A 13,761-nucleotide genomic window follows, 5' to 3' on the forward strand; every position below is an offset into this window, starting at 1 on the left:
ATCTTTTATATTTGATCAAGTATCAAACATAACAGACAGACAGTCTGCATTTCCCAAAAAGATGCATGCATTTAAATCAGTCTAACCAGAAGCAGGGATATAACATATCCCCACCATAAACATGAATGAATCTACTATGCGGATGCATGTTGGTTACATGTCCACATGTGTTAGGTATACACATAACCATTTTGTTTCGATGGATGCTAGGTTTGACGTTTACCTGGAATCCATGTGTGGCAGTTAATTGATTTCTTTGCACTCTATTTACTTGACTGTGTATTAGGTTATTAGGGTTCATGCAACTTACTGAAGTCACTCTGGATATTGAACATCTTGTTGTGGATTATCTGAAAATACAGTCAGAGAACATAACACACATAAACCACAGAGTCTGATCTGAATTAAGAGGATACAGTTATATTATTACAATAAGGACACAGAAGACGTACATGGAAAAATGGTAAAACTAAACCCTCAAATATATCACCCTCCGTCTCAGATCTGTCTCTGATACACTACCTGTACTCTCATACAAAAAATACCCATGTGATCACTCACAAACTATTTCTGCACTGCTAAATCACAGAAAACAGCTGACAGAAACAACTGTTCACTACAGGTTAAAGAGCACAACAAAACCACTCTCAGCATGACACCACACAGAAACACACTAATTAACTTCAGAAATAATATTAAAGTACAAATGATAATTCAATTCACAAACATTCAGCTATTGGATTTAATCAATCATTTCTGTAACGATCTGCTAATGTCTGGATAGTATTTGTAAATTGGTATTGCTAATACAACCAGATTCCACTCAATAAGAACAGTACACTCAGGTAGCAGTTGATGCATAGGATTTCTCTCATCATCTTTTATATTGATAATGTTTAAAGAGAACATGTGAGAACTTTCACAAGCACCGTAGCTTGAATTGCTTACAGTACATGATGTTCCTGAGGGAAAAGAAGCATAAATAAAATCTTACGCATAAATTAGTTGATGATCAATTCATTTATTAACTGCTACTATATGTACTCTTACCATGCGGTACATGAAAACTTAGTCAGGGATGAACTTCAACCTGGTGTTTGCACTTTCTCCATTTACGGTCCGTACATCTATATAAACGCTCAGATTTCAAATTTAAAGCACTTACTCCAGAGCTACAGTAAGTATATTAATACGGCATCACAATCATTTTAACTCTATCCATTTATATGTTCACTATTCAAAAATAGCACATGTACAAGCTACATACCGGTAAATATCAATTTAGGGGTCCTTGACATGAAAGAGAAACACTACATTGGAACTGAACTGTAAATAAATAAAGAGCACCATAATTGAAGTAAATGTCTGTCCTTTATAGTGAATTTACAACTGGTGTTATTAACCACTAAACAGTAGCATCCCTATTCTGAGACAGTGCACCTGCTTCCCTGGCTAAATGTTTTTGTTTGCTTCTATTGGTGTTATTTAGTTTAGTTTTTTGCCTTATGACACTGTCACACTCCTAAGTTATTTTAAATGTCACACTCTTACCTTATTTTAAATGTTCTGTTTTTATGTAAATGTTTGCATGTTTTATAAGCGGCAACTTGTTGTACTGCTCCTATCCTGAACAGGGCTCCCTCGTAAAGGATATCTTGTATGTCAACAAGACTTCCTGTATAAATAAAAGGTAGGCCTACCAAAAGAAAAGTCTCTCTGCAGTCTTCAAGCAAAGTTCTCAGCAATATAAGAATAATACCGTTTCAGGATTCAACGATGTTTATTAACACCACAAGATAACGTTTGGTACAAAGTCCAAAGTAGTGATACGGTGTAAAAATATGAAAATAATGAATAGAAATTTAAAAAAAACAGCAGATATGAGCGAGTATTTACAGAACAATGACAGTTGTCAAAAAGTCTAAAGTATACAGTTTAGCCACTTAAACCCCATATTCTCTACCACGCTTCATTGGAGTCAATGAGAGCCATGGTGGACCAGCTTAGAACAAACACTATTTCTGAACGACTGCAACTACTGTGAAATACTCAGCCCAGGAAAATAAAATACATGGTTTTCTGCTGTGTTGCTTTTCGATGTGTACACTGTATACGTTTATTGAGCAATCTAAAGAGCACAAAGTACGATTCTGAACGTGCCGAAGTATCGCGAGACTGTCCATCATTGACCGCCTGACAACCAAATCTTGCGATACTGCCAAGTCAGAAAAGAGTGTTGCCATGCCAGCTTATTATAAGTGACTTTGGGCTTATTGTTCTGTGAAGTTGCTCGTAAATATTGGTAGTTACGGGTTGCAATATTTTGGCCTCGTTTCTAAAATGTAGTTGCTTATTTAAGTCACAATTTTTTTATTATTTTAACCAGTTCTCAAATATTTTCATGTCATGGAACCCCAAATGAATATGCATTTGTCCCCTAACCCCCATCTGAAAATGTTTTGTGCCAGGCAGCCCTGTACCAGATTTGTGTTAAAATGTTTAAAAAATCTTCCAAATATGTCACATTTTATTTCAAGTTTTTTTTTGTATACAGATTCAATGTATACATAATATAGGTTTCAATCGCTCATAATGGCCTAGTGCCCTAGTTGCTTCTTTTGGGCTCGTTTTGCTAGACCTGGTTGCTTATTTCTCACAAAATCTGGCAACACTGCCAGAAATGATACAAGCCGCTGTTTATATGCCTCAATAAAATTAAACAGTGTGCACATTGAAAAACAACCTGTGAAAAGTCTTCTTTTATATTCCTGAACCGATTAACTGATTAAGGACGCAATCGTTCAGAAATAAAATAGTGTTTGTTCACAAGCTGGACCAGCCGGCTGCCATAGACTTCAATGTACAGTATGACACCAAACTTCCAGTTCCAGTTTTGGTTCCCATGCGCGTCAATGGCGTCTGCCCGGCCCCGTAGGCTGACTGTACCTTCTTCATTATGACCTTGGTTCAAGATACAGATCGTGTGAAAGTAGACTATTATGACATGTCCACATTTGGGTCAAGATACAGCAAACACGCACAATCTTGTCGAGCCAAGTACAGTCCTCATCTTCACATGGGAGGCAAAAGCACGCTGGTATGGTGTGACTTAGCATTGTGAACTTGTTGCGTACATTTTCAACAAGCCTCCGCACAGGGATCCTGAGGCGAGCAATCTTCTCGGTCTGTTCCACATCATCCAGATGACATTGTCCTTTTGTGTTAGGGGCTGTCACTTCTGTACACATCATTGCTGCGCTCTCTTTGATGTTAAATCCACGATCCGCAAACACCAAGTCGCCTTTCTGTAGTCTCTGGAGAAGACCACAGGTTAAAGCCACTGTCATGTCATCGACAACCCCTGAGCACCCTTTGGAAACGTAAGTGACGATTCCGAATGGTGCAATGCACATGAGATATTTCTGGGTGTATGTGTGTGTGGTGTGTTGTTGAAATGGCTGAGCTGGTCTCTCGGTAGCAATTTCAAAGCAGTCAATAATAATCGAATAGCGCTTTCCGAGCACCTCCTCAAATTCTTGAGGCATGCTATCGTGAATGAACTTTCTCTCTGCCCAAAACACACAATGTCTAAGCTCTGAAAAAAAAATGACATCTATGGTGTTTTTGAATGTGATGGCCGCAGTTTTCGGGTCTATGCGGAACATGTGTGCAAGGTGCACGTTTGGCCAGTCCAGCCTCAGTCGCATGAGAGTTAAGACAAGCTTTTGGAACTTAGACAGCTTTCGGTCAGCCTCTAAGAATTGACCCACTGCTGACAGCACAGTCATCAGCATAGCAAAGGATGGAAGCCCAGTGTAGTACTTAACTCTCTCATCGTTGTCTTTAAAGTACTGCTCATCAAATTGCTTTTGGGAGAGGTTTTTCTTCACTGTCCTGTAATCCTCCAACAAGCGGTTAATGTCCTTACGCCCGAGGCTACAAGAATTGAATTCCTGCTCTTCTTCAGGGTTGTGCACCTCTGGCCCTGCCTCAACAACCTCTGAAGCATCATCAGATTCATCACAGGTTGTTGACGGAGGCTGTGGTACGCCTTCATCCGCCTCTGGCCTTTGTGGAGCTGGTTCTGCAGATGCAGTGTTGTTCACTGCCTGCAGTCTCTTTGTACTCTGGTTAGACCGCTCTGTGTCGCACAGTGATGCCTTAACTTCTGTGTGTCCCAGGTGTAATGTCGGTGACCAGTCAGTGTCACTGTCAAGCATTTCATCAGCTGGTTTGCCTGAAAAGAACACAGAGATTTGTTTATCGGCAGAGAGGCTCCACTGGACATGAAACCAATAAGGGAGTGCTTTTCAGCACTGCAGTTCTCATTAATGGCCTAAAACAGCGGCAAACTATGGGTCCAAAGTGGGGTCGCACAGTGGCAACCGAAAAATCAAGAAATTTGAAAAAAAGTGGGTTTGTCGTGGCGTGAGAGTTGACGTCAAAGACGGCCACTTCACCCCTCAAACACACATCAAACACACCGGAGCATTTTAAACTGGAATATAGGCTATTAATCAAACCTACCAACCTCAACCAAAGGCACTGACTTGTGTCTAAAAAAAAACATATTCACAGGAAAATCGCGCAGCTGACACACACACACACACACACACACAAAAGAGAGGGAGAAACGGAGGGCTGGTTTATTTACTGGCTAAAATAAAGGGATGTTGCTCGCGTTAGCAGTGGACGAGCAGGGGGATTCATATCGCCGATATCGTTGCCTTTTGCGATACTGACATCGCGCACGTTCATACCGCGATAACGATATCCTACTATAATTCTAGTAACCTCTGTCCGTCTGTAGTGGTGAGTGAGTGAGTGAGTAGGTGAAGCTACCCGGTTCTCCTCAGTGGCTGGAGCAATTGCTCTGATTTTGCACACAGCCATTGACCATTACCATCTGAACTTAACTGTGAAGCCCGTTTTTCAATTTCACCAAATCTCAGCTTCTTATTAGCGTTTTTGTGTCAAACACTGTCGCCATGGTTACGGGCCTGCCCAGCTATGGGACGAACTGCCTCCCGGGTTGCCAGATCATGTGCGCATATCCCCCCACGGATGCGTCGACCGGGTATGGTCTAGTATCCCTAACACACACAGAACTGATTTAGCTGTTCATAAACTAAACTATATAGTTTTAATATAGCAGGAATGAAGTTCAATATGAGCGGGTGCCGAGTGGCTTAAAGGAGTTTTTGTAACTCCGAGAGCAAGAGCACAAAATTTGGACCATGGTTCCATTTGTACCCTCTTGGGAGTTAAATTAACACTGGTAGATTGGCGCTGGAGGGGGCACTGACTGTGTAAATTTTATCTGTTGTAGCCTATGTGCCAGCAAACACAATAAGCCCAGAGTCAACCAACCGTTCAATGTACAGATCGGGATCGCAATGTAACATTACTGAGCGGGGAGGTCATGCTCACAGAAAACCCAACCAGTTACTAACAGCTGCCGCCCGGGCTGGGATGGAGAAAAGCACACAGTCGGTGGCCAAAGATAATATCGAGAGCTGGATTAAGAAACTCTGGTGGTTCTGGGAACAAACTGTGTTTAATAAGCTTTGTGTGCTTTTATTGATTGACTACAATATTATTCATTAATTTAATTGATGCGGTAGGCCTACAAATCACTGCTGTGATTTCATTTGAGAATAAATATTCATATATAAAAAGGCCAGCAATGTATGCTTTTATTTTAAGATATTCTTTATTTCCACTTTCAGTGTTTCCCCTAGGATGAAGTTGTAACTGTGGAGCCGGGAACGCCTCCCTTTTAATTATTTTTTAATTTAATTACTAAATTATATATTTTTTCTCTCAAAATATTAAGTCTGAGACTGAGATTGGCCATTTAAAACCATGCAAAGCTGTAGTCCTAGTTTATGTCTGTCTATCAGCATCACCACCAACCTCTTTCTTTTTCTCCCAAATAAAGTCAGTGGGTCGGTTTCTAAACTTTCTGCAGCTAGCGTTGTTACCCCCGACTCCCAAATCATCGCTCCTCATTGTGGGCTAAATGCGTCCTCTTACGTTTTTTCGGGATCATCCAATCACCTGCCAAGTAGCTTGGGAAAAAAAACGGACTGCCCCCTTCATCGATTGTGCGACAGAGGTCCCAGATGGAAGTAGCCTGTGAAACAAATGTGACGCAGGCTTCTTCCATCTGGCAGAGTCAGGTTAGTCTCGCGTAGCCAGACCCCACAGAAAATGAAAAACAGCGACCTCTGCTGTTTGTGATTTTGTCTGTGGGGTCTGGAGGGAGGCAAATGGGAAGCCAGTGCGCAGGGAAACCCCGGTTTCATGTCTGCCTTCAGCGCATCACTTCCGGTTCGTGCGACTACGTTTTCATTCCCACTAACAATATTTCTACACGGAACACTAACACCACTTCTCCCAGAGAACATGGATGGTTTTGGTTATAAGCCCACTTGTTTCTATGATGAAAGAGTAATTTAAAATGTGAATATCTTTCCGTGGTTTTGTCCGCTCCGAGGACGCTATTGTTAAATTAGTTTCGGCTAGTTTCGAGGGGGGAAGGGTGGATGGACACGTGAATCCCGCCCACTACATTTGATTGGGTAAAGCGCGGCCTACTTCCTGATCTGAAGGCACGCCCACTTGTAGCCAATGCGCACACGTTATGACGAACCTCTCCGACAGATTCCACCGCAGGGCAGAATCTGTTCTTGAGAGATTAGAGTCAGGTTAAACCACAGGTGCATGTGTTTTGAATAACTTACCTGTGAGAAAATGCCGTGAACAAACAAAATGTTTGGCAACGCTGTTGATGGTGATGTCTGGTTGTTTTACTGCTGATACCCAAGCCATGCGATGCCTCTTTGTTAACTCGGATATCTGTTGTCCATGGTGTTGCCTCCAGGTTGGAATGCTGAAAAATTGCACTCCATTATCGAGCCGTTTGCCTTTCCGGTCGTGAGAATAGTTCTTGCATCCAATAACGCAGCACCGGGTTACCATTGTTGAGTCTGCAAGTAAAAAAAAAAGGCAAATCAATCACTTGAACAAATACCTGACTACTAGGCATGCCAGAAACTGATAATAGTCAAATTTGAATATTCTACAGAATCTACACACACACTCACACACATATATATAATGTTTTTTTTCTCATAACACTAAGTGTTGCTGTCCATGCTTTGATGGTTACGTTTAATAATAAGTTTTGATGAGTACACAACTGTGGAGATCTTGTAATGTACAGCCTCCTCAGTCCTCTTGAGTAAATACAGGTCGATCCATATACACATGTATCCAATCTTTTGAAAAATTAAAAAGTAATCAACAAACTATACAATAAAAACTGGTCAAACAAATTGTCAAATAATATAAGAAATTGTAAAAATAGCAGATCTACAAGCTCACTTGCAAGTAGACCCTGTTTACCTTTTTTTATTTGGGAAGGCGGTATCCAGGGTCCCTTGTCGCTCAAAGCACTCTCTCTTAAAGTCGCGGGTACCACTGTCTCGTCTCGGGCTAATAGCTCGTCGCTTTACTAAATTATTAAAAATGTTAAACGGCATCGCCGATTAACAGCCCGAGACGAGACAGTGGTACCCGCGACTTTAAGAGAGAGTGCTTTGAGCGACAAGGGACCCTGGATACCGCCTTCCCAAATACAAAAAAGGTAAACAGGGTCCCGAAAGGGGCTAACTTGCAAGGAGTTCTGAGCTTGTAGATCTGCTATTTTCATAATATGTATCTGTGGAAACAAGTAAAATCAAATGTAATGCTTCAACTCCTACAATTCCAAGTGCTTGTCAAGGCGGGGGGGGGGGGGGTTCCCACAGTTCAAATATGATTATTTTGGAGGGGGTCCCCAGTTCAAATTAATATGATTATTGTGGGGGTCACAGCCTGAAAAGGTTGAGAACCGCTGCTATAGGTAGACCCAAGTAGTGCACCACTCTGTGAGCACGTGGATCCTCTCTGCATGCAGTTGCAAGCCTCTGAGCACTTCTACTGTACTGCCACAGCTGGTGCAGCAACGTGCTGAAGCTCACTACCAGTGTTGCCATGTCTGCTTATTATAAGCTACTTTGGGCTTGTTTTTCTGTAAAGTTGCTTGTAAATCAAGGAGGAGCAGGCTAAGTAGGAGCAGGCTACTGCTTGGCCTTACATCTACAACTCATCTAACCCCTGCTCACTTTGCTAAGGTGGGATGGCTCAGGGTACAGGACAGAGTACAGCAACATGCAATGGGCCTGGTCTACAAGACACACTACACCACAGACACCCATGTACAGTACTGTATGTACCTGTCGAACTACTTCAAAAACGTCAATGACGTGCACAATCACAACACCAGAGGGAGCTCCACAAATCACTTTCAATCCATATTTGACTCAAACAAGGATCTAAATTCGTTCTACCGCTATGCCCCAAAAATGTAAAACCCTCCTCTGAGTCCTCTCCTTAAAAACCGCTCTAAAAGAGCACTTACAATCAGAAGAAGTGCAACTACACAGGGAACTGTACTTATGCACACAGCCAGGTAGAGACAGAAATGTGGACGTACATGAAGAACAACGATATTAAATAATTATGCAATTCCGAACTGGCCCCTGTAAAAAGCCAAATATTCCACGATTACAATTTTCTGTAAGATTTTTTCCCCTCATTTGTTTTGAAAATAGCAGATCTACACGCTCACAACGCGTCACATTGCTATGCGTTGGGAACTTGTAGATCAGTCATTTTCAAATCTGTTGCCTAGTCGCTTCTTTTAGGCTTGTTTTCATTGACCTGATCATTTCTCTCGCAAAATCTGGCAACACTGCCACTACCGGTATAATCGAAAGTAAAACCCACGCACTGAATGGAACGTTCTATCCTTAGCAAATATCATTAAAAAAAAAAATCTCATAGACTGTAGTACTAATAATCACTCAACATTTCGCGCAAAAATATCCTCCACACATTCTCTTCTCTCTCCTCTGTTAGTGGACAGCTCGACTGTTTCCCTTTTTAGCTTAGTATTAGCTACTAGCTAGGTTACACTGAAACACATAACTCTTCCGCGTTTCCTCCTCACAGGACTAAACTGATACAAATCCACACTGATATACAAACCCTATGGCTCTTAACTGAGATGCAACAGGATGCAATTACAGATTACCCCGTTTATTCTTTAAAAACTTACCGTGAACACTTGTTCTGTTTGGTGCCGACGTCTCTCTCTTCTCTTCCTGGTTTTCAGCTTCAACCTTTTAGTCCCGCCTCCTCGTTTCCTCAACAGGTTGGGCTCAGGTTGATTGACACATCGATCCCCCAATAGCAATTCAATCCAAGGGAGCTTTATTGGCAGGAGAAAACATACGTTTACATTGCCAATGCAAGTGTCAAAATATAATAAAAACAGTTGAAAATGGGTATATACAGAGGCTCTACCTCTAGGGTACAGCAGTGTGTTAAACAGAGCTATGTCACATTTCGTCGTTATATACATATTAGATGTTAAATAAACAAATATAATAAACGTTTATTTTTTTAAACAAATAGCACCAATCTTTTGCAGTCACTTTGGGACAAAATAGCAGTGTACAAATAGAACGAATAATAATAATAATAACTAGAAAAAGTGCTCCTCGGAGCACAAGTCTCCGCCAGCAGACTTGTGTTGGGAATGTTGGGAATGTTCTAATTCTTTAAGTGTCCTATCCGTCCTGTCTGTATAAGTGTCCTATCCGTCCTGTCTGTATAAGTGTCCTATCCGTCCTGTCTATGTAAGTGTCCTATCCGTCCCGTCTATGTAAGTGTCCTATCCGTCCTGTCTGTGTAAGTGTCCTATCCAATTGTTACAGTATCCGCCATTTCTCAGCCATATCATGATTATTCCTGTCTTACCTCACTTTGAAAGAGGCACAGACTCTTTCAAAGTGACACATGTATTTATAGGCCGCTATACGTCACTAGCCAATCAGATCACACTATTTCACTTTATTGTCACGTGTCACGTGAGGCTTGACCAATGTTAGTCCCAGTTTCAGAAAGTGAAAACAAACTCTCCTGGCGGAGACAATAATATAACTAGAAAGTACTGTTCCCGAAGAAACAGTGTGGGATCGCTATGTTGATAGTATCACACTAGAAAGTACTGTTCCTGATTAATTCCGTCTTACCTATTACATATTGTGATGTCACGGGAAGCTTGATTACATGAAGTGCTGCTTAAAAACCTGCCCTCCTGAACACCCACCCAAAGATGTAGCTGCACACACGCACGCACGCACGCACGCACACACACACACACACACACACACACACACACACACACACACATACATACATGTACATAACCAGCCCATAGGGCTTTTTGTGTTATCCTTTTAACAATTATTGTAAACCGTACTTCTGTACAAACAGATGAAGGATCCTGACCCCCAGTTTGGGGAACCACTGACCTAGGGCATCACAGTGACAAAATGTCTTGTCATGTGCATGCGTGCACTGTCTGTTAAGTCTGTGGTGTAAAGTAACTAAGTATATTTAATCCATAGACTGTATAAATGAGATGGACAAACCCCCTCCGCTGCTTTCTACAGACCGAAAATGAATCCTTTGCTGCAAGACTGTAGGTCCGCCATCTTTCAATACGCGTCAGAATGAGTTCAGACCATTATTGGTTGGGTAACTTGTCAATCAAGAGCGGGGGGCGGGGAATGAATGCTATTGGTTGTGTAGCGTGTCAATCAAATCATCCCGCCCCTCCTAGAGAATAGCCTACTTTATCGTCAATTTTATAATAAATAGAACCATAATTTAGCAAAACGCATATCCTGATGATTGAAAGGAGACTTTAAACTAGCGACTGGAAGCATATAGAATTTATGACAATTTTTATTACAGTAAGAAAATCTAGTCTAAAGTTTGTCAAAAAACCCATTCACTTGCGCTAAAATAAATTCTTTCTGAACTCACAGGTCGGCGCAGGGTAAAACAGCGCCACTCTGGCCATTTTGTCGGCCTCATCGTAAATATCTCAGCCTTGCCCCTTGATTTAATCAAGTACTGCACTTAAGTACAATTTTGAGGTATTTTTACTTACTGGACTATCTCCAATTTTCAATACTTTTACTTCTACTCCAGTATATCTCAGAGGCAAATATTGTACTTTTACTCCACTATAATTATTTGAAAACGTAAGTTACTAGTTACTTTGCAGATATAAATGATTAAAACATACATTAACCACTTCAGTCCTATTTTATACATAGGCTATTTGAAAATGGGTGATCTACGAGCTTGTAGATCTGCTATTTTCAAACATCTTAGTACTTTTACTCTTGGCACTTTAAGTATATTTTGATGCCAATACTTTTTTTTACTTGTAACAGAGTATTTTTTTATTATGGCATTGCTACTTTTACTTAAGTAAAAATATCCGAGTACTTCTTCCACCACTGCTGTTAGTGGTATATCTGTATCTGAATAGTGAGGAGTCCCAGGGACCGTATGCCTGGCGGTCTTGTGAATATGCATGCGCCTCCGCTTGCATGATTAATTTCCTGAGCAAATGTCAGCGCTTGGGATCAGAATGCAAATTCACCTCTGTTTATACTGACGATGCGGAAAGCACATGTTCCCCATTTTACGTGTCTGTGCCCTTGCAAGGGGGTTGATGTATGCATAATGCATGTGTGAATATTCTTCCTCCGTGTGTATAAATTCTCAGCTCTCGCCCTTATCAAAGCATCGGTTGGCCATGTGCTATAAAGCAATACGCCCCAAGAGGCTGTGATTTAAGACCAGCTATGGGGGCGTTGTTGTGCACGTAGAGGTCATCAGAGGTGGAAGAAGTACTTCTACGTGTTTCTACATTTGCTTAAGTAAATGTAGAAATATACTCTGTTATAAGTAAAAGTCATGTAGGCTACCCAAAATGGCACTTGAAGCACTTCAATCGAACATCCTATTAAAAGCATTAATTAACAGTTAATACTGAATCACACAGACACTTTTTCTTGTTTTCTGTCTTTTATTGAAAAGACAAGTTATGTGTTATACGTGAAGCATACCGTAAATCAATTCCTGTTCCTCTTATTATCAGCAAAAGACCACACTCCATCTCCTGTTAATGTTATCTCTTCATTCCGTCAGAGGTGTTACAGCAATAGCGAAGTATAGTGGATATGAGAGATTTCCATATGTATATAGAGTATGTGTGTGTGAGTGCAGTCTGTGTAAGTGGAAGGGTCTCAGACCATTCTAGCACAGACAGATGGATATTTTTATTTGCATTCCATCTGAATTGACCTGAAATGATAGAAAGACAAGGCGCTACATTAAAATGGCTTCCAGGCTACATAGGTTTGCATGATCTTTACTGACTTGTTGTCACATTTTCAAATTGAACATTTGTTAGTGTGTGTTGTGTCACACCTTGCCAATTTGTTCGAGTACAGTGTTGTTTACCACCACAGTTATTAGGTTCCGGCTTCACAATGTTTCGATAGTCCCACTTCCGACCATTACTCCAGAGCAATACTCCTTCCTAAAGGACGGCAGAGTGGAAAATCATATCATATCATATCATATCATATCATATCATATCATATCATATATGAAGCAATGCAAGTTAAGACAGGGGACCATTATAATGCTGCTGCATCATCAGAAAGATTTTAAATCATATATAAATCGGAATAGTTCAGCAACACGCTTCACTGATGCCTGTGGGTATGAGTAAAGAGAGTAAAAGAGTAACAAGAATTACACACACGCATGCACGCACGCACTCATATCATCGGAAACCTTCAGTAGAATGATTTGTGTTGTCTTCCTTCCTGTGTTGAAGTGTCGAAGAAGAGAAACAGAGCTCTTATACACTTTGTTTATTTAGATTTTAAGTTTGGTGACATATTTATGGAATATTTACATAAACTCAAAAGTACATACAAATCCTAATGATGTCACACGTTTTGGTACATTATCAGTTGCACTGACTCATTTGAACCTGCTGCCTTTTGCCAATACTGTACAGTATACTCTATTGACACAAATCATCATAAATTAGCAGATGTGAATAAGTAGTTATCACTACTAATATTTATTTGGAAAATGTACAAGGTGTTTACACAGTATTGTTGTCCACCACTGGTCGGTTGTATAATAATCTGGGTAAAACAACTTCATTACAGTGTTCACTGAAATGCTGCCTCTTTTTCTTCTTCTGTTTTGAGATCATATAAAAGAGCGAAATATAAAACATTAAAGTCAGTGCTATTAGAGTGAATTTAAAGTGCATGAATATAATATAATGTACTTTAGTCTTCGAAGTATTCAGTGCTTAGATGAAAGACGGAGACCTGCTGAAATACAAACACTACAATGGGATTAGGGAATAATGAAAAAAATGTGAAAACAAGAAAATGAGCCTGATGTAGCCATACTGCATCATGCTTGTGTGTGTGTGTGTGTGTGTGTGTGTGTGTGTGTGTGTGTGTGTGTGTGTGTGTGTGTGTGTGTGTGTGTGTGTGTGTGTGGTAGCGCCGCTAAAAAAGGGGGGGGTAGGCTTTTGACTTTTTACAAGGGCCAAATTGCCGAATTGCAATCACCTGTAAGTGAGAGCGGTTTAAGGACCGCGAGAGCGGTTTAAGGACCGTGTGTAAGGACCGCCCCCGGTCCTTACACACCGTTTTTTTCATGCGAATAATACTTAAAAAAAAAAAAAAAAAAAGTCAATGCAAGCTTGTAAAGCTTATAAAGTCAATGCAACCCCTGGAACCACTCAAGGAC

At 40.8% G+C, this 13,761-nt stretch overlaps 1 protein-coding gene across 1 annotated transcript; it reads right to left on the minus strand.

Moving 5' to 3' along the window:
• Positions 1-1,868: 1,868 nt before the first annotated feature.
• On the minus strand, positions 1,869-9,218 carry LOC311046271 (uncharacterized protein). The gene is made up of 3 exons (XM_084058487.1): positions 9,167-9,218; positions 6,747-6,992; positions 1,869-4,237 (listed from the first exon to the last, which is right to left on the minus strand). The coding sequence occupies exons 2-3, from the start codon at positions 6,982-6,984 to the stop codon at positions 2,955-2,957; spliced, it is 1,521 nt and encodes a 506-aa protein (XP_083914613.1). The 5' UTR covers positions 6,985-6,992; positions 9,167-9,218; the 3' UTR covers positions 1,869-2,954.
• Positions 9,219-13,761: the final 4,543 nt, after the last annotated feature.

This window comes from Gymnoscopelus microlampas, assembly GCF_963454915.1.
Source record: "Gymnoscopelus microlampas genome assembly, chromosome: 1".
Lineage (NCBI taxonomy): Eukaryota > Metazoa > Chordata > Actinopteri > Myctophiformes > Myctophidae > Gymnoscopelus > Gymnoscopelus microlampas.

Bases quoted from the DNA above. Each gene is read 5' to 3' on its own strand.
- LOC311046271 (XM_084058487.1), bottom strand. From the start codon at position 6,984: ATGGTAACCCGGTGCTGCGTTATTGGATGCAAGAACTATTCTCACGAC. The intron at 4,238-6,746 runs GTAAGTTATTCA...TGTTCTTTTCAG, and splicing joins TTCACGGCATTTTCTCACAG to GCAAACCAGCTGATGAAATG.